The 22,141-nt window shown below is 38.2% G+C and overlaps 1 protein-coding gene across 2 annotated transcripts in view; it reads left to right on the forward strand.

Moving 5' to 3' along the window:
- Positions 1-22,141, forward strand: part of Ube2h (ubiquitin conjugating enzyme E2 H) — a 113,158-nt gene that overhangs the window by 70,921 nt on the left and 20,096 nt on the right. The window contains exons 3-4 of one of the 2 annotated variants that reach the window (XM_010633498.1): positions 168-242; positions 21,602-21,641. In XM_010633498.1, coding sequence (XP_010631800.1) covers positions 168-242; positions 21,602-21,641 — 115 coding nt within the window. The remainder of the gene's footprint in view (positions 1-167; positions 243-21,601; positions 21,642-22,141) is intronic. The other variant, XM_010633499.1, reaches the window with a different exon arrangement.

Consider the following 22,141-nt stretch of genomic DNA (forward strand, 5'->3'; position numbering starts at 1 on the left):
TTTTTTTTTTTTTTTTTTTTTTTTCTTTTTTCGATATCAGGAATCAAACTTAGGACTTGCACTTGGAAGGCAGGTGCAGTGCCATTGAGCTAAATCCCTGGCTCAGATTTATTTTCTAATTTGGACACAACAGTTGTAATGTCTGACATCTTTTACTTTTATTCCAGCACCATATGAAGGCGGAGTGTGGAAAGTTAGAGTGGATCTTCCTGATAAATACCCTTTCAAGTCTCCATCTATAGGTGGGTAACTACTTAGTTTCTCTCTTTAGAGAAAAAAAACTTTTTGTGAGAGATAATTCCAGAAATGATTACTTAACTAAACCCTCCCCCCACTTTTTAGCTTTATCCACTCCACTGGTAGGGTGGGAGCTTCCCTGATGCGATAGAAGACATTTAAATATACACTTACATGATTATCATTACCGTTACTCTAGAGTTTCCTTTCTTTCATTATCAGATTAGAATCAACCTTTAAAGCCAGCTGTCTATTTGACTATTTTAATCAGTTAAAAAATTAACAAATCCTTAAATCTCATTTTTAATATCAGATTGTTGAAATGAATATTATACAGTAGCCCTTCTGTCATCTAAAAATCTACTCTAGATCTTACTTTGGTTGACTCTAGCTCTGGGAACCTGGCAATAAAATGACCCTTTTCTACACTCTACAACCCCAATCTAGGCTTCTAAACAGTACATAGAAGTACCACAAGAAAGAATAGCAACTTGCTGGATTTATACAAGAGGTGCATTTTCCTTGCCTTCATATTCCTTGTCTTAGTTGGTGACATTATTAATCTGTCACTCCCATTAAGGCACTGAGTGATAGTTTAGTTATTTTAATATCAGAGCTATAAAGGTACATCCAGTTGAAGTTTGACATCTTTTAAAATATTTTGAGATTGTAGAATGGTAGTAATTTGATTAAGTTTAGTCAGCTCTTTTTGGTTCAGTCTATATGTGATTTTAAAATAGTTTAAAATATTGTCAATTTTAAGTAAGAACCATAAAGTAAAATTGAAATATGTTGAGTATTCTGACCATCAGACTGAGTCTCATGTTGAGAATTAGAAAAATTCAGATGTCTTGGTGCCACTTTGGGTTGTCTTAGAACTAATGCCAGATCTCTTGTTTTTTTGTTGTTGTTTTTTGAGACAAGGTCTCTAGTGCAAGCTGGCCTTGAACTCAATATGTCGCCCAGGCTGTCCTCCAACTCATGGCAATCCTGCCTCAGCCTCCTGAGTTCTGGGAGTACAGGCTTGCACCACCACATCTGGCTGGATCTCATGTAGTTTAGACCAAGTCCAGCTGTAAACAAACAAAAAACATTAAAAAAAAAAGAAGCATAGGCCAAAACATTCTAAGGTTTTGCTTTGGTTCCATCTTCTCACATTTTTTTCTTTCTTTCCTTTTTTTTTGGAGGAGGTAGTACCAGGGATTGAACTCTGGACCTTGCGCTGGCAAGGCACGTGACGGCGCTACTGAGCTAAATCCCTGGCCTCATATTTTTTAATAGGGCAAGTAGTACAAAAGAGTTATGATAGTCACAGACTATCCCATTTAAAAGCTAAAACTTGTCCCTGAACATCCGGCTACTATTTTACATGCTTTAGAGTTTTATGCTCTAAAAATAATACAGAACATCTAATTTCTTCTTAGACTGGGAACTCTTTAATTGTCATTTGAACAAGAAGTGGTAATTTGAGTTCCTTGGGTGAGTTTTATAAAGCCTGCAATTGAGAGGATATTTTATGGATACATGAATCAGAAATTTTCTTATTGCCCCAAGGGACTCCAAGCTATGTAGTTAGGATGGAGTTATAAGGTGGTGTTGAGACCTCTTGCAAGTGCATTGAACTTAATACCTGTGTGATTGAGGGCAGCAGCCTTTCTTTGGCTCCATTCCACATTAGTATCACTTATTTTGAGAGGACTTGTTTGTTTGTTTCTTTCTTTTTCTTTTCTTTTTCTTTGGTACCAGGGATTGAACTCAGGACCTTGCACTTGTGAGGCAGGTGGCAGCACCACTAAGCTAAATCCCTGGCCTCAGTACTTCAGTAGGTTCTTTTTTGCCATTTTAAACTTTTACATAGTTGAATGGTATCTTAGTTACTTTTCTCATTGCTGAGACAGTACATCACCCAAAGTTACAGGAGGAAAGGTTTATTTTGGCTAATAGTTTGTAGAGGTTTCAGTCCATAGTCATTTGGCTCCAAAGCAGGGCAGTATGGCGGAGGAGCATCACAGAGGAGAAACAGTTCATGGTGTGGCAGGCAAAAGGCAGCAAGGCAGCAAAGTAGCAAGCCACAGCAACAGCCCTGTTTATTTTTTCTTTTCCTTTTTTTTTTAAATTAAGTTTATTGGTACATTTTAAGTATGCAGTACAGTTATACATTCATCATTGGGAACTTGTACTTTCACATGATGTACCTTGGTTCTTATTTTTTCCCCATTCCCCTGCCCTCCTTCAACCCCTCCAGCCCTCCCTGTTTATAAGACTTTGTTTCCATTTTTTTCTTTTCTCATATTTTTTCCTTTCCCCTTTCCCTCCCATTTCCCCAACCCCTTTAGACCTTTTCTTCCTATTTCATATTATCACTTATACATTCTGATCATTATTACACTTTTAGTTTCTCACACCAGAGAAACTATTCAGTATTTACACATGTGTGTCCTGTTTCACTTAAGAATATGGCCTCCTTGTGCATCCATTTAGCTATAAATGTCTCTAGTTTTTTTGTTATTTATAGCTGAATAGTACTTCATTTTATTAAAAAACCACATCTTTTTTATCCATCTCCAATTGATGGGCAGTTGGGCTGTTCCCAGGCTCTAGCTATTACAAACTGTGCTGCTATAAACATGAATGTGCATGAATCAGCAACAGCCCTGTTTCTGTCCCTTATGTTCCATCCCTAAGGGCAGGTAAGCACTCACACCATTAAGCCCAGCATCACACATATTAGATTCCCACCTCTGAAAAGCCCCACCAGCTGGGTGTGGTGGCACATGCCTGTAATCCCAGCACTCGGGAGGCTGAGGGAGGAGAATCCCTGTGAGTTCGACACCAGCCTGGGCTACATAGTGAGTTCCAGGTCAGTCTCAACTACATAGTGAGACCTTGTCTCAAAAAACTCAAAAAGAAAAGAAAAGCCCCACCTGTGAGGCTTTGGGAAAACATTTAGATGCAATTCACAGCAAGTAGTATGATCTTAAAGCCATTACAGAATCTCTAAACCATATAAATTCATTTATTAAATATATCATAAATACCTTATTTACTTAAAGACTAAAAGTTGGCATGCTGAATCTAGTTTTTCTTAATCCCACATTACTAGTCAGAGGAAATAATAGAGCTTGTTGAAACCAACAGTGAACCTATAGAAAAATGCAATTGGGCTGCTGCTGGGCATGATGACACATGCCTGTAATCCCAGTACTGGCGAGGCTGAGGCAGGAGGATCACAGAGAATTTGAGGCCAGCCTGGGCTACATAACAAGACCCTGCCCCCCACCCAGTTCAAATGTAATTTCTCAAACCTTAACATATTTTTCTAGGTAATATGATTGGTTATTGTAGCTTTCCAAGTAAAAACATCTAAACTGTAAGAACAGTTTTTTTTTTCTTTTCGTAGTGCTATGGACTGAACTCAGGGTTTTGTGCATGCTAAGCAAGTGTTCTACCACTGAACTATACCCCCAGCTCCAAAATATTCTAAACTTTAATAAACTTAATTTAATAAACTTTAATAACTTGCTTATTTACCAACTAACGACACAAGCCTGTGCCCTTTCCTAAATTAATGATGAAGTAGAAATTGATTAGGACAAATAACCAGGCTAATTTAACTTCTTCATAAGCTTTCCTTTGCCTTTCTATGTGCTTTCAGGATTTGGTAGTGTCTACAAATGTGTATCATCTTCCCTTAAGGAAGTAGATCAAGTTGAAATATTTGTACAAGCTGTCCTTGTTTTTTTCCAAAGGAAGATTACATAAGAGAGTTTTAATCAGTTGTGTGGGGTGACCCATTTTCAGGTTGTCAACAATGTAATTACTGTTGCTTAAGCATTTTGAAGGTAGTGGCTTACTTAGTAAAGGCCAGGTTTCTTTTCTGAGTTGTATAGATGTAAAATCGTACAGAAAGAAAGACAAATAAGATAAAGCCAGCCTTGGGTTTTTTTTTAGATCTTACTGCCATTGTATCTGGGCAGGTGTATCATTCTTCTGAGCCATATTTTCGGGTTTTGGATATTAAAATAAGAAGCTGGTGGTATAGCTCAGGAGTAAATCTTTTGCCTAGTGTGTACAAGGTCCTGAATTTAATCCCTAGCATTGCAGGGAAAAAAAAATAAGACATGCAAATTTAAATTAAATATTTTCATGCCTACATCCTGGAATTTTAAAGTATATACCTGTGTATACTTATTTGTTTGATTGTGTGTGTGTGTTTTCTAAAAATGACCTATAGCCATTGAAAGAATGTAAGAAAGTTTCCTAGGTGAGCAAAAATAAAGATAAAAAGGGATGCACAATCCTCTACCTTAATGGTTCATTATGTGCATTATGGTCTGTGAAACACTTCTCTATGTGTATTTAAATATATATTTAATATAATCTGATATGCTCCTCTTTGGGATACTTTGCAAGTACAGTTCTAGATGTTTATTAATTATATACTCTCACACGATATTCTTTTAAAAACCATTTACATCTACACATGAGTTTTTCCCCCTCAAAATAGTGACATAGCTATCCCAATTCCTCTCTGGAAAGAAAAGCAGTGTGAATGGACTCTTGGGAAGTTACTAACTTTCTTCTACTATGCATGCCTTCATTGTTTCAGTTGCTTTAATCTCATCTTTTAGAATTGTACATTTTCTGAATATCATAAGTTGATGGCAAGACTTGATGCTTTATGGTATCTTATTTTTCTTTTCTTTTCTTTTTTTCTTTTTTTTCTTTTTTTTTCCGTTCTGGGAATTGAACTCGGGTCCTTGCGCTTTCAAGGCAGGCGGTGGAACCTCTGAGCTAAATCTCCAGCCCCAAGACTTGATGCTTTGAAGCTAGATGTGAAAGTTTTGTTGTTCTTGTTGTTTGTTTGTTTTTTGATGTGAAGTTTTGAAATGGCCTGTAGGTGCTTTAAGCCCAGATAATAAATACAACATATTCTTTAGAGGCAGTGTTTAATTATTTTCTAAAAGTGATGTGAGTCAATACCTCAGGGCCTCAGTTTAGCAAATATAAGGAGGAAATAGGGTTTTTCAAGAAAGTTTGTGTTTTGTATATTGACCTAGAAATACTTACTCAGAACCTCATGTGATCCCCAGTCCACAGAAGTTTTGTTTCATGCACAGAAGTTGCTGCAGAGACTGCCATATTCCATACTTCTCCAGGTTCACTATTTTTAGACATTACACATGTGCTCGTCTATGAAGAGAAAGTTTTCACCAAAGAAAATGTAGACTTGATTTTGCTGTGGATGTGAAATAAAAATCAGTGATCTTACATAAAGAGAAGGCAACAGAGAGCAATGTTTTATAAAAAATGTTTAAAAGCCAGGAAACAGTATATAAAGTCATTTTACGTTTAAGCCAGAAGGATGTAGATTAAAACAAAGTAATACATGATTTATCAAAGTGCATATATTAAACAGTGTTGGCAGAGGTGGTATGTAGCTTGTCTGGCAACATATATTGATTTTATATCCTTGAAAATTTATACTTCAAAAATTAAAAATTGTCTAAGAAAACATTTCCTAGCATGTGCACTAAGATTAATGTACAAGAACATGTAAATTCCAGTGTTATTTATATTTTGGTTTTTTGGTACTAGGGGTCGAACTCAGGATGTCTACTTGCAAGGCATGCACAGCACTGAGCTAAATCCCTGGCCCTTCAGTGTTATTTATAACATTTAAAAGTTGGAAGCAACCTAAGTGACCCATTGATAATAAAGTTGTCAAATTACTGTATATCTTCTGGACAAAATGTTTTGCAACTATGACTCATGTTTTAAACACCATCTTGAAAGAACACACAGAAGACTGCTTAACTTTATGTAATGCAACTTTTTTCCCTTGCAAATTTCAATTATGATACCAGATTATTGACTGTTATCAATAGCTGTTGCGTTAAAAGGTTTAAAAAATATTTTTCTGTAACATCCAAATAGTGCAGTGTTTGCTTTTATTATGAAAGCAAATTTTTGAAGGTACTACAAATGCGTGTCTTTTGAACATCTGTCTCCATTGTCTGAGTCTGCACTTCTCATATCTGTTCTAGAAAGCCACCAACCTGTCCTTGGCCAGATTCCCATGGGCAGTTTGCTAAGGACTTGCCTGACTTATGGGGTTTCCCACCAGCCTCTTTTGTTTTTTTCTTTAAATTTTAATCATGTGTGCATATAAGTGTACATGCTGCTTTCTTTCCTTGTCTTCCTGCTTGTAGTTTATATTTCTGTAGCTCAAATACTATCTTCATACACATCTGTTTGTCACTCCTTGCCTTCCCCTTTTTTCCCTTCTCTTGGGCACTTAATTCCATGAGTTCTCGCCTCCTTTTCTTTTCTGGCTGACTTTTCCAGTTTTTCTCCTGACCTTATTCTGGTTTTCTTTTTTTAAAAAAGGCCTCTGTTCAGAACTAATAACAATGGTAATACTTTTAATAAGCCTGAGCCAAAGAAAATAAATTATAAGTCTTCTAATAAAATAAAGATATGTACAGGCTGAGGGTGTGGTGGCTCAGTGGCAGAGTGTTTTCATAGTTAAGACCTTGGGTTTGATCTTAGCACTGCAAGCAAAATAATAAAATAATAAATGTGTATACATATGTATATAGAAATTAGATTCAGAGGTTTTACCACTAAAGGCCTATAAAGTACCACCAAGTCTCCTTCAGAATCTGTAGTTGTCACTGCAAGATCATATCTACTTAAGCACTAACATTCAAGATAATTCATTGTTATTTATTTATTTATTTATTTGGGTACCAGGGATCAATCTCGGGACCTTGCACTTGTGAGGCTGGTTGCAGAACCATTGAGCTAAATCCCCAGCTCCATTATTTTATATTTAAATAGTCACCACTGGCTAGTATATTAATAGAATTGTATCTTACTGATTTTAAATATACAGCATATATGTATGTATCTAGTTAGTGGGGCTTTTTTTGTTCTCGTTTTGGTACTGGGGATCAAACTCAGGTCCTTGAGTGATGGCACCCCTGAGCTAAATTCCGGCCCTTTTGTTTGTTTGTTTGTTACTGAGAGTCAAACTGAGGGACTCACACTTAGCTGAGCTACAGTCTTATTATTTAGACCTTTTGAGATGTATGTTCTTGTAGTTCTGGCTGGCCTTGAACTCAGTAGCAGTCCTGCCTCAGCCTCCAAGTGCTGGGATTACAGACATGTGCCACCACACTCAGCTCAGATACAGCATGAACTTGATGTCAGCAGAACATAGCAAGAGCAAGCCAAACTCATGTAAATAAATGGAGACAAAATGAAAAAGTCATGGGAAACAAGTTAAACTATTATTTTGAGCTGTACTGGCCTTTAAAATTAAGTCAGGCTGTCATCTGAGTAGAATGGCTTAGGTTGACCTGTTCCACTGGAATAGACAATTTGTCAGAAAGTTGTTTAGTTTGTTTTGTTTTTTGGGAGGGAGACATAGGGACTTGTTATGTAGCCCAGGATGGCCTTGAGCTCTCAGCCTCCTCCAGGTTGTGGGATTATAGGCGTGTGCCACTGCACTTTGCTTCAAAGCCCCTTATAAATCTCTCTGGTCTGCTCTGGGTTCTCAATTGAAAGATGCTCTGATAAACAGTGTCCTACAACTTTTTTTTTTTTACTTACGCCAGTAATTAAAGGAAATTATTTATTCTTTTTCTTGTCAGAAAAATAGACTCTCCTGACATAGGGTTTTTTTGTTTGTTTTTTGTTTTGCTTTCACTGTGGCTAGAAATTACCCCACACTATTTTTGGAATGGAATTTTATAACATGGTATGACTAAACAGACTGTAGAATTTAGGGTGCTTACCACTTTATTTTGGTGTTCCTAGATGGAAACACTCTGCTGTCCCTCCCTAGAGAACTAATGTGAGGAGCATGAGTAAGCCATGTTGAGTCACGGCAGAAAGGAATATGTCACTCATCAGAGGTTTGGGATTAGGTGCTTAATAAAGGTGTCCTTGGACCACTGTATTTTCACACAAAATGGGCTAAAGAAGCAAAATGCCACTAAGATCACCTACATACTTAAATATTTTCCTAACCATCAGATTGAATTTAGTTCCTGTCACAGATAAATTATATATACTACTGGCTATTATGTGGCAGTTTGTCTTTTGAATGCCAGTCGAAAGAAGATTTTAATAGGAAAGTTTCATAAACATTTTTTGAGGTAATCCTATGAGAATATAGCCATTGTTAAAAGGTCTGTTTTTACCAGTTTTCTAAAAATGAAAATTTGCAGAATGCACTTTTTTTCAGTACCGGGAATTAAACTGTGGACCTTGTGCTTGTAGTGCCACTGAACTAAATCCCTGGCTGCAGAATGCATTTTTAAAAAATAATTCTGGCAGCTAAGGCTTCGGATTCATCCTACATCATTCCTCTAAGCAATTCCACAAATTTATGTATTCCTGGTATGTGCTAGGCATTATTCTAAGGGCTAGAGATGAGATACAGAAGTAAACAAATTACTTTCTTGCATCCATCTTTTTTTTTTTGGTGGTGGTGGTACAAGGGATTGAACCCAGGCCCTCCACACTGCCTCTTTTTTATTTTTGAGACAGAGTTTGGCTAAATTCTCCAGGAGGGACTCAAACTTGCAATCCTCCTGCCTCAGCCTCCCAGAATGTTGGGGTTATAGGTGTGTACCATCACACCTGGCTGGACACTTTTGAGAAATGATGAAGCAAAATTTTAAATGATAGTTTAATGCAGAGAATCAATGTGATACAGTAGCTAATTTCAGATAATTTACAGGTCCAGGTATAGGCAAGGGTGGGATCACAGGGCTGTCTGACATGTTAAAGGCTTGAATTTCATTTTAAATGGCAGGTTCAAAGGTCAGATTTTGGTTTTTTAATTGTGATTCTGCTGTAGGGAAAGACAGGGAGACAGGTACAGGCAATTGCCACTGTTGCCGTAGTGGTTTAGAAGAATATTTGAATGAATGAATTAGTGAATGCCTACTTAGTGGCACCCTCATATCTAAGTACAGCTGTCCCCTTGATTGTAAGGATTCCTCACCCACTGATTTAACCAATCATGGATTAAAAATAATTGCATGTACAGAACCCGTATGTGTTTTTCTTGTCATCCCAGAATAATATGGTATAACAACTATTTATATAGCATATACATTGTGCTAGTTACATGTAATCTAGAGGTGATGAAGGATGTGTGTAGGTTGTATGCACTTACCATGCTTTTTATATAAGGGACTTGAGCATTTGCAGATTTTGGTATCCTCTGTTGGAATCATGGAGGCTGGAACTCCTCCCCCTTGGATACCAAGAAATGACTATGTAGCAAGTATGTATTAATGACTTCCAGTTGCAGATTTCCAGTATCTCTTATTGCTGAGACAAAAATACTTGGCACCCAAAGGTAAAAGGAGGAAGGGTTTATTTATCTCACAGTTTGTAAAGGGTTCAATCTATAATCAGCTGGCTCCAAGGCAGGTTAGCATGGCAGATGGGCACTGCAGAGGAAAAACAGTCCATGGCAGGCAGATGGTAGCAAAGCAAGCAAGAGACCTTAGCAGCTTCTTTCTTCCCCTTTTATACTCTGTCGAGGCTACCTGGTTTACAGTGGTGCCAAACCAGTTAGTGGGCTGATTTAGTAGTCACACACCCTTAATCCCAGCATCACGCACTCTAGACCCAGACACCTCTGAAAAAGTGCTAGAGATGAAGTATATATAATGGTGACCACATGAGGCTTTGTGGGGGACATCTAGACACAAGCCATAAGAGCTGAGTAGTCATTTTGGAGGGGAGAAGGCAAATGATTTGCTTGAGACTGGTGATAGTGATAGTCCTTAAATCCTGAGTAAGAAGAGAATGAAAGAGGACTGGTAGGAAGAAAATAGAATTAGTGGATTAGAGTTCACAGGCAAAAGAATAGTTCATGGGGTGGGAAGTCATTGGCAAGGATGGGAGACTGGTAGGAGAAGGGATGTTTCAATTTGTGATGGGGAGGTGGAGCTGTTTGTAGGGGTGATAAAGTTCAAGGTATGTCCTAGGTAGGAAATACAAAGAGAAATGAGATAGAGGAAAGGTCGTTGAGAAGCATAAGGAACTGAGAAGCCCAGGGTGCCAGGAGTGTGGTCCCTACAGTAATGTCACCAGAAATGACAAGAGTTGGGGTGACAAAACTTGGATGCTGAAGTTCTCTGTGATGGAAGTGTTCAGACTGGCCCTCCTGATTAAAAAAAAAAAAAAAAAAAAAAAAAAAAAAAAAAAACCCTACTGATAGTGACCTGTTTTATCTAAATCCATCCCATTCTGTCTTATATTAGAATAAAGGTAATACATTAACTTCCCTACTACCCTGTCTCTCAGCGTGACCTTGTCTTTGCATGTGCTTTTTACTACTGGAGAATTTTGAAGTGGACTTATGCCAGTGTGAATTCTACTTTTGATAATTCACCATTATGTAATTTTTCTATTTGCTCTGTAAAAATTCTGTCTTACTGCCTAGGTTCCTGCTTTAAAGTGACCGACTTTTGGAAGCTGGTAATTCTGATATATTTTTGGCATTAAATCCATTTCTTTCCCTTTAGGATTTGGTATCAGAATAAAAACATGTATTTTTGGTTTCTTTTCAGTTAAACTGAAATTCTTTTTAAAACAGTACAAGTAATGACATAGTTCCCTTTGAAAAACTTGTTCACATAGTTAAGATTTATTTATGTTCCTATTGTTGGTGATACCCATATTGTTAAAAGGAACTTTAGAGATCATCTTATCATTTGCCTCATTTTGAGGATGGGAAAAAATGAGACTGATACATCACTACTAAGCACTTGCAGAGACTGGCTTCTGTCCTAGCTTTTGTTTTGTTTTTCTCCATACCAAATACAGTCCGAATGGCTTCCTACCCCCTGGTACTGGGGATTAACCCAGGACCCCACGAATGCCTTGTAAGCACTGTAGCACTGGGCTACTACTCTAGCCTGCCCACCCACCCTCCCTTCCTTCCTTTCTTTTTTTCTTTCTTTAATTTGTTTTGTTTTGTTTAGTTTTTGCAGAATCAGGGATCGAACTCAGGATCCTGTGCTTACCAGGCAGGCACAGCACCATTGAGCTAAATCAATGACCCTCTAGCCCTTTTTTTAATATATATATATTTTTTTTTTTTAATTTATGGGTTTATATGTGTTTTTGATGTGGTACTAGAGAGTTTGAACCAAGGAGCATTTGTACTAAGCTGTATTCATCCAAGAGTCTTGTTAATTCACTTAGTTGCCCAGGATGGGCTTGAACTTGATATCCTTCTGCTTCAGCCTTGCAGAGTGCTGGGATTACAGGTGTGCTACCATGCCTGGATTTACTTTTTGAGATGGGGTCTTGCTGAGTTGTCTAGGCCAGCCACAAATTTAGCAATCTTCCTGCCTTAGCCACTGCCACCCCTCCCCTCCCTGTTACAGCATGTGCCACTGTCCCTAGCTCTAGAATGGTCTTTTAAATAACTCTTGTAGTAATTATATTTTCTCTTCCTGCTCCTCCTCCCTCTCTGCCTCCTTCCTGCTCCTCCTCCCTCTCTGCCTCCTTCTTTTTCTTTGTTTGTTTGTTTGTTTGTTTGTTTGTTTTTTGGTATGGGGGATTGAACTCGGGTCCTTGTGCTTGTGAGGCAGGCCACCGAACCACTAAGCTAAATTCCCCAGCTGCTTTACATATATTGACTTATTTAATCTGCATGAAAGTCATATGACATGTAGAAAATGGTATTTAATCTAGCTTCAGGAATAAGAGAACAGAAAGCCAAAGAGGTTAAGCATCTTGCTGAAAGCTCACACTGTGGGACTTAGCAGTCTAACTGGCGCCTGATCTTTTAACTGTGACCACTTATTAAGGATGGTAAAGACTTAAAATTGGATCTTATGATTTCAAGTTGAGTGTATTCTATTCTGTCCTGCTTTTAGCCATGAATATAAATACTGCCAGATTCCAACAGTGTGGTTAAATGAATGACCAGATTGAAAGTTAAACTATGGAGATGAAAAAGAGGCACAGACTTCTAAATATAGACAAGTAGGCTGAAGGTTTTGATAGTCTACTAAGTTGGGAAGGCGTTATGGAGTTAAAGGCTAACACTACACCTTTTGTTAGTTATAAGTAAACTTTTCCTATCCATCCATCCTATTCCTCAAATTCCATATTATCAGAAAGAAAGAGAAAAAAAAGACCCCTTGTTGAGTTTAGATCTCCTGAACACACACAGAATCAGTCAGCAGTTCCCATGACACAGGGTATTGATGGTGAGCTCCTTGCTTGGTTCTTTACGTGACAGCCCGGGTCCATCTCTCCTGAGTAGGAAGGGTCCAGCTCTCTAAAGAGACTTCTGCCCAGCTGCAGGCTACTCCAGTCTGGGCCTGGCTGTCACAGGTAAGGTGAAAAGTTATCAGAGTGTGCACTAATGCACACAGTTGGCATATGGCTGTCACTAGTGGGGCCGGTGGCATCCCCATCCCTGGCTTACTTGGAACATTCCAGCTACGCTAGGAACTGAGATCCAAGTTATATCCTTTAAAAATTTATAGTCTGAGATACTGTAAAAAAAGAATATTCTATCATATGTATATATGAAGAATAGGTTTTTTTGGTGCTGGGGATTGAGCCCAGGGCCTTGTGCTTATTACTAAGTGTATGCACTGCCACTGAGCTGTAGCCCCTAGCCCCTATATATTATTAGCCCCTATATATTATATATATATATATTTTTTTTTTTTTAATCTTTTTTTATTTTATCCGGCACCAGGGATCAAACTCAGGACCTCATGCTTCCAAGGCAGGCATGGTGCCACTGAGCTAATTCCCTAAATACATTTTGAATAATTGATCCTTCTTAAAAATGTAGACTTAATTGGTTTGGTGGGTAGTCTACATATATGGACATGTGTCCTGAAGATAGAATATCAGGATGACTTAATGTTTTTCCTTAGTGTTTTCTCACAGGAATTAGTAAATTTATCATTACATTGCATCAGCCACAGCTGCCTCAGTTCTCTCAGTCCAGGCTCATTTTATCTCTGGGAAATACCAGTACCATTTTTGCTTCTTACATTTTTCACCCACTTGCCTTCAGATGGATTTGCCTCATTTTCTTAAGTCATTTGTCTAACTTCTCATTTCAAAATACTTCTGATTCTAGGTGAAATTTCTGGAGAAGTTATTGGCCGAGGATATTTCATTACCCATAAATTTAATCATTAATGTCCTCTCAAAGGAGACACAAATGGAAAGTAATAATGAACTTTTGCCTCTTTTATATTGTCTCCAATATCAGAAGTTACTCAAAAGTGCACACTACTTTGTACAGACCCCTTTTCTAAGATTGGACACTGATATAAAAACCAGTTTTCAGCATGACTCAGCATAATAATACGTACCTTTTCTTCCTGTTAGCCTGTGAGTTGAGATACTTGTTATTGTAGAGCAATTAAGTATTAGAGTAGAACAAGCAGTTTTTAAAAGATAAATAACTGTATCAGCTAACCATGATTTAGATTCCTCCAGAAATATAAATCACTTGATTGCCTTTTACTAAAAGATACAGGACAGAGGTAGTGAGCTTTTTCACTAGATATTTATTCCTATTCCCCACACATGCACACATCCGAGTTGCTAAAGCATTGGCAGAATATAATTGTCCAAAAGATTGAGAGTTCTGGATTTTTCTGGTTACATCATTAGAAGATATCTGGGAGTGAAAAAAAATTAATTCATGTAGATTAAAAATGACTTGCTGGGCTGGAGGGCATGCTCATTGGTAGCGAGCTTGCCTGGCCCTTGAGAGAGGCCATCGGTTTGAGTCCTAGCACTGTTTGATGGAGGAAAAAAGACTTTCTGCTTCCACTTACGTTTCCATAAAAGCCATTTCAAAATATATTCTCTTACAATCTCTTTAAAATAGCTCTTGATCGAATGGAAACAAGTGTTGGGATAGTCCTCTTGTTGCAGACATGTTCATTAGCTCAGCGATAGCATTGCCAAAGGAAGGTGGACTTGCCAGGGCAATCATGCTCAGTCCTGAGGACGCTCCTCCTCTGAATTCCTAGCCTGTTGTTTCCCGGCCTCCTCCCCTCCTCATCCAGAAGTTTCATTGTTGGCATTGTTGTCCAGAATGTAAATGGCTTTTCCAGAAACACTGTCCACTGCTTGTCTAAGAACAAATAGAAAGGAGATACACTCCTTTCCATTGATTTGCTTTGATTTTTAAAAACAATTTTAAAAGTCTGGTAACCACCATGAATGTAATCAATTATGCACTGCAAATGTGAACTAATGAAAATTTTAAATGTTTGATATAAAAAAAGATCACAAAATAAATAGGACAGGTGAAAATATTGAATAGTTTCTCTAGTGTGAGAAACTGAAAGTATAAGGACTAAAAGGTATAATAGATAATGTAAAATAGGAAGAAAGGGGGAAGGGGAAATGAGAGGGGTAGGGGAAAGGAAAGAAGGAAATGGAATTAATGTGAGAAAATGAAAAATGGAAACGAAGTCTTTGTAAATAGGGAGGTTAGAGGGGTTGAAGGGAGGGCAGGGAAATGGGGGAAAAATAAGAACCAAAATAGATTACATAAAGGTACAAATTTCCAATGATGAATGTCATTAAATTGTATACCTAAGATGTACCAATAAAATTAATTTTTTAAAAAATTTTTGGTACCAGGGATTGAACTCCAGTTGTTGTGCTTGTGAGGCAAGCAGCAGAACCACTGAGCTAAATCCCCAGCCCTATAAAATTAATTTTTTAAAAAAGTCACTTAAATCTGGAAAGTGTTTTCTGATAGTGTTGGTCTGGCAGTGCCTGTTTCCCAAAGGCAAGATTATTAACTCAGATTCTGCTAGTGTGGTACCATATGCCTGTAATCCCAGCACTTGGGAGGCTGAGACGGGATTGCCCTGATTTCGAGGCCAGCCTGGACTACATGACAAGATCCTGCCTCAATAAATAGACACACCACTCAGATTCTGCCTACTTTGCATAGTTAGTGAGTTTTTTGTCTGACTCTTCATGGTATTTTACCCTGTTGGTAGTTTTATATTCTGCAGAATAGTTCTGTAACTAAAAATGCTGCCTTACACTATTAATTTCCTTTAGTGACTACAGCATTGAACTTTCACTTTGAGTCCTCTGTTCTCAGAGCTTTGGCCATTGTTATTAAATCCTAGATATTTGGCACTGGCAGTGATTAGGACTGTTAGATTTTAAAGATCACATAATGCAGCTTTACACACACACACACACACACACACACCATAGGTAAAGAAACAAGCACAGAAGTGAATTTAGATTAAATGATTAGCCTAGGGCCTGCAGTTGATGAGTTGTCCTGTTTAGTATTTTGCGGTCTGCCTCTGCCCAGTGTCCCAGAGCTCAGAGAGTCTTATTCTTAGCAGGACACTAGGGACTGGGTGCCAACCCATTTATTACTAAAGCATATGTGCATTAAGTTCTTTTTAGCCCTCTCCATTATATAGTCCTGGGTTCAACTGGGCCAAATCTAGATTTGATTGAAAACAGTGTAGAAGCTTTATTGATCCCAACATACACTTAAAGCCACAGTCAATGAGAGAGGCACCTTAATCTTTCAGAATTTTGATCATTACAGCTCTTCACCACAGCCGTTTTCCCCAGCCCCCACCCCCCATCTCTGTCTCTCCTTTTCTTTCTTCCAAGGATCAAACTTAGGACCTTATGCTTGCAAGGTGGGCATGGCACCACTGAGCTACATCCACATCCCCCATAGCTGTTTCCTTGACTTACAGCTTTATTTAAAAGGTACTCTGTGACATCAAATTGTTGAAGCTTAACTTCCCTATAGGATTCCTAGTCCATCTGTCTGAATTGTGTCACTCCCCATTTTTTCCCCACCACTGTGGTACTGTGAGCTGATTGAGCTGTCCTTCAACTAGCCACCTTTTTTGTTTATTTGAAAAAGTAAAAGTGAACATTGAGGAAGAAACTCGCAATTCAGAGCAAGCGTGGGCCAAGTAAAAAAGGAAAAAGCAAGTTAAAAGTACACTTTAGAAGCTGGGTGTGGTGGTGCACACTTGTAATCCCAGCCCTTGGGAGGCTGAGGCAGGAGGATCACTACGAGTCCAAGTCCAGGCTGAACTATATACCAAGACCCTGTCCCCCAAAAAAGTACACCCTGGAGAACACAGGGTGGACTATTGTGAAGAAGGCCACAATAGCCTCCTTCTTTTCATTTTTGAGACAAGCCATTTGTTAAGGACAAAAATCTTGAGGGTATAAATACTGTCCTGTGATGGAGACTAATTTCAGTGGCTCTCTGTCTCCTTAAAAGAGCCCCTGCTGCTTCCTACTTCTGACCCTCTTCTTCCCTTCTCACTAACTTCTCTCCAGCTTCCCTAGTGTCTTTTTGTTCTTCATAGGTGTCAAGCAGAGTGGCTGCTTGTGCTTCCCAGATGCACTGATGCCTCTCCTCCTTCGGAGTACATATCTTCTCACAATAGCCAGTACAAGGGACATTTGCCATCGATGTTGCTTCACTAGGTGTTTTGAGAGCTCTAGTGGAGGCAGGGTTTTAAGTACCAAAAATTCATTTTGTATTCTTAATATTAGCTACAAGCAAAACACTTCTCACATAGTAGAACCATTTTATTGAACTAAACTAGATAGGGGCTCACCACTGTTGCCTACTCATCAGAAAGTTTCCTGGGCTGAGGATGTAGCTGAGTGCTAGAGTACTTTCCTGGCATGCATGAGGCCTTGGGTTCTGTTCCCAGCCCTGAGAAAAGAAGGAGGAAAGGAACATTTTCTTGGAGTTGAGATAGCATTATATTCCTGTATGTAACTGATGTTGATCCTTAAAAACCTGAAAGTCTTCTGAATTGTTTTTGTAATTTGTATTATTTAAATGAAAGATTAAGATAGGAGATCACAAAATGGTTTTACTGTTACTTTTCTTAAAAGGGTTTAGCACTAGTTAACCCATTGTATAACTAAGTCTACTTTCGATGCTTCATACTGCTTATAACTTTTAATTTGAAAGTTGTTTTTTTAAACTACTAAAATTATACATTGCAGCCAGGCATGGTAGTGCATTGCCTGTAATCCCAGCACTTGAGAAGCTGAGGCAGGATTGCCACTTTTTGAGGCCAGCCTAGGCTACACAGTCAGTTCAAGGCCAACCTGTCTCTAAATAAACAAAATATAAAATAAAATGACAGAAAACAGAATTTTAGCAGGGTTAGAAGAGAGATGGAAATAATGGGATATTTTCTGGCCTTTTCACATTGCCATGATCCTAGTGCAGAGGTGGTGGTAAAGATGAGATTTGGCAAGTACAATGGAGAAGTTGTATCCTCGAGAATTCTGCACTGTTAACTTTTGTACATATTTGCTTCCATTTTCTTATTTATGTGCACATTTGTATTAAAAACAGAGCAAATAATGTACAAGTACTTCGTCTCTTTTTCAGAGGAATATAGTGTTAGATAAATCACTTTTAATCACCTTTGACCTGTTCTGTTCCCTGTTTCCACCATGACTGTGGTCCTAGATTCTACCTAAAATATTTTGCAACTTTGATATATGTCTAGTACAGTTTTCCCATACTTAAAGAGTGGGGAGGAAGTATTACTGTTTTGTTTTGTTTTTTGTTTTTTGTTTTGAGACAGGAGTCTCACTATGTAATTGAGAATGACCTGAAACTCACTATGTAGCCCAGGCGGGGCTCGAACTCTCAGCAATCCTCCTGCCTCAGCCTCCCAAGTGCTGGGATTACAGGCATGTGCCACCATGCCTGGCCAGTATTACTGCTTTTTAAATGGTATGATGGTGTAAATGTATCATTCTGTTAGTTTAGAGCTTTTTTAAAAACATCTTTTTAAAAATAACTTTGGATCTCTCCAAGTTGATTCATATTGTTCAAGTTCATTTCAGTATAGATTCCCAATAGGGGGTCATTTTTACAGTTCTTTAGTGTTCTGATCCTGTTAGGACTGGATTTTTGGCTCCTTGCTTTTATAAACAAGTGTTGCTACAAATATTCTCATCTTGGACATCTGTGAGTACTTTTCTAGGGTCATACAGAAGAATTTTTTCCCTGATTTTTCTTCCTTTAATATTAAAATTTGAATATTTCCATGAGATTATTATAGTCTCTTCATAAACCTCATACTCTGAAGTCTAGACTTTGATGCATGTTTTATTTCCTTAGTGAAAAATTAATATTTGACACAAGGCTGTTTTTGTTTTTTGAGACAAGGTCTTGCTATGTAATCCAGGCTGGCCTCAACAGTCATCCTCCTGCCTCAGCCTCCCAGGTATTGGGATTACAGGTGTGTGCCGCCATGCCTGGCGTCACAAGGCTGTTTTTGCATCAGACTAATTTAAACATTCAGAGTTGTCTGTCTCTCTCTTCTAATTCATTCATTCACTTTTATCTCTTCTTTTTTAAATAGAAGACAGTTTATTTGAAGATGGGGAGGGAAGAAGAGAGAGATAACCGCTACAGTGGGCGAGTAGGGAGAATTCAAAAGTGAATTGCTCCTCATTCTTATCTTTTAAAACGAGAGCCTTTGAGACTAATTGTTGAAGTTGTGAAGTTGGACTGGGTTCTGCAGTAGCTGCTGTCTTGGGTTTAGGTGTTGTTCCTTCATTTAACCCATGCCTGAATCTGCAGTATACAATTTTTAGGTGCCTTGTTTGACTAGTCCTGGTGGTCTTTTAACTGTGGCACTCCACTTAGGCTTTCTGTGCTTGGCAGGGTAGCCACATCTGCTGCAGGTTGACTTCTGAAGATGGTAGGTGGTATAGCCACCGCTGCAGCACAGCAGCATGTCTTACTATGATGCTCTCCAGACAGCGACATCACTTGGCCAGCTCACTTCTGCCACTAATACCAAAGAGTCACAGGGTTGTCTTGATATTAATAAATGAAATTTGAAGCTGTTTCAACACAGAGAATTTAAAAACAGAAATTAGAAGCAGGATTAGTTGCCAGAGCAAAGACTGGAATGCCAGAAGTTTTGTGTTCTTGTCCCGTTTTCTGACTTGAGGGAAGTGTCTTTTAAGATTTTAGAGACGATCTCTGTAGCAACTCAACTGAGGTTCATCCTCTGGTGTGAGGCCGCCTCTGCGTCTTTCTGGTCTCTTCCTATCTTTGTGTGTGTGCTGCCCCTGCCCTTTTGCATTCTCCCAGCTGTGTTGGTACTCCTTACATGTTGCAGTTCTTTCTATCTCTTGTTCTGTTGATACAGTGGTATCTTCCAGAATATTGTGCTGTCTTACTTTTGTACACCAAACAAGCTTGTTGACTGCCTAGTAGATGCTGACTTGTATGTTTGAAAGGAAAGAACCTGTGAGGATCAGGTGAGGGGGGCCTGGGGCTGGAAGGTGGTGGTGGTGAGAACTGTTTTAGAAAGAAACTAGAATTTATTCCAAGTGTGGAATGGGATAAAGACCTCTTAAATGAGAAAGTAAAGTGATAAAGATGACAGAATGACAGCTTTGATGATGGATCTTGGCTTTAGAATATTGTCTCTTGCATATATACATAGTGATTAAATCACTGGTTTTATTAGAAAATAAGTTGATTTCTCCTTAGAATTGTTTTCTTTTTTATAGAAAAATACTTATTTACATTTTAGGTATACATAGTGTACATTTTAGGCATACCTAATCATTGTAGGGAATTTGCATCTATACATGAGACATCCCACCTTTTTTTCTCATCCCCCCATGAACCCTCCCTTCCCTATGTACAAAAACTTTATTTCCATGTTTTCCTATTTCTTTTTCTTGTCCCCTTCTTTTCGCCCTCTTTCCTTGTTGAACATTTTCTTTGCATTTTCCAATATCCATTATACATTTTACTCCTTATTTCCACTTTCAGTTTTTTACATCAGAGAAGCAGTGTGGTATTTAAACATGTGTGTCTGATTTATTTCACTTAAGAGTGTGATCTCAAGGTCCATCCATTTAGCTATAAATGTTGGAAGCTTGTCCTTTATGGTAGAGTAGTACTCCATTGTATTAAAAAACACAGCTTCTTTATCCATTAGCTTTTACAAACTGTGTTGCTATGAACATAGATGTGCATATATCACTGTGGTATGATGCTTTTAATTCTTTTGGAAAGATACCAAGAATAACTGGGTCAAAAGGAACTTCTGAGAAAAGTCCACACTGATTTCCACAGTGGTTGCACCAGTCTACACTCCCACCAACAGTGGAGAAGGGTTCCTTTTCCCCCACAGCTCCTCCAGCAGTTGTTACTGGTTTATTTCTTTACAACATTTATTCTTTCTGTAGTGAGATGGAATCTCAGCATTATTTTAATTTGCATTTCTCAGATGACCAGTGATGTAGAACATTTTTCCATATACTTATTTGCCATTTCTGCTTCAGAGAAATGTCTGTTTATTTCAGATGCTCACTTTCTTTTCTTTTTTATTGGGTTTATTAGTACTTTTAAAGTATATAGTACAGTTACATTCATTATTGGGGTGTTCTGCCTTTACATGTCAGATGTTGGTTCTTATTTTTTCCCCCATACTCCTGCCCTCCCCTATTTACTCTCCTTAGAATGTTAAGTCAGTGTTTGTTTTTCTAGGAATACTTTTTTTTTTTGTACTGGGAATCAAACTCAGGACCTTGTGCTTTTGAGGCAGGGGGCAGAACCACTGAGCCCAGGGAATACATTTTTAAAGAAACCTCTATCCATTACATATATAGCCATCTCAGATTTTTTAAAACTCTTTGTCTTATTTCTTCATTGCCTAGATTTTAATCAAAATTGGGTTTCCTTGAATTAGTAGACTAACAGTAAACAAAATATTTTGGTCACTGTTCTTTTGAAATCCTTTGTGGTTTGGAAGTGGTGTTCCTCTAGCATTTCAGCAGCCTCATTCATGTTCCACACACGGTGCAGCCAAATGATGCTAGTGAATGAGCTTCAGAAGGAGAAGTTCAAGTGCAGAGCCTCAAATTTGGAGCTTGAGCAATAAAACTGTTGGGAGGGAGACTCACAGTGAAGTTTCTTAACTTTTACCTCGATATTAGTTATAAAACATTTAGTATTATAAATTCTCCTTGGGCGAGTACCTCTGGCTCAGGAAATAATTGCTTTGTAAGATTTGTTTGTTTAAAAAGCTGCTTTGCTCCCAAGGTTTGCTCGTAATAGAATTCTTATGTATTTTAGTTCACTGACATTGTCAGGAGAATGTAGAGTATTACCACTAGCCAAAGGTCTGAAGTTGTAAATAATGATTGATGAGCATTATCATCATCTTTTCCCAATACTGAAGTTATTTCCAGGACCTGACATACATTAAGACTCTTTTGTTCTCTGGATCTTTTTGCTGCTAATTAACATCTCTTTTTACAGGATTCATGAATAAAATTTTCCATCCCAACATTGATGAAGCGTAAGTAACTGTTTAAAAATGTTTACATGTTAGCAGCAACTGCTCTTGGTCAGAGTGCATCACTCTCTCTCTCTCTCTCTCTCTCTCTCCATTATAAGAGAACCCTCAGCTGTCATTTTGGGTTTGATGGGAGGCAGGACTATATGAGTGCTCATTTGAACCATCGAGTCCTGAGGATGTGGTATTCCAGATGCCTGTGCTCCAGTTATTGTGCTGCTTAGTTTTTTCCATTGTCATGACTGGACCCTTCATTTCCCTCACTATTCAACCACATTTTTAATGTTCCATACCTCAGTTCTTATTGTATAGGCAGGCACAAGTCAGTGATCTGTTTTCAGTTTACAAATTTACTATTTTGAGCCCTTAAAGTATTTATTTGTTCAAGGAAAGGCAAATATGAATGATTAGTTTCATTTCAGTCAATGACTCAGTTATCCCCTTTCCTTCTAGTATTTTATTAATGATGAGCAGGCAGGTTCTCTCTATGTAGGTCAGCCTGG

Source organism: Fukomys damarensis, unplaced genomic scaffold (assembly GCF_012274545.1).
Source record: "Fukomys damarensis isolate Sample0158 unplaced genomic scaffold, DMR_v1.0_HiC HiC_scaffold_4, whole genome shotgun sequence".
NCBI lineage: Eukaryota > Metazoa > Chordata > Mammalia > Rodentia > Bathyergidae > Fukomys > Fukomys damarensis.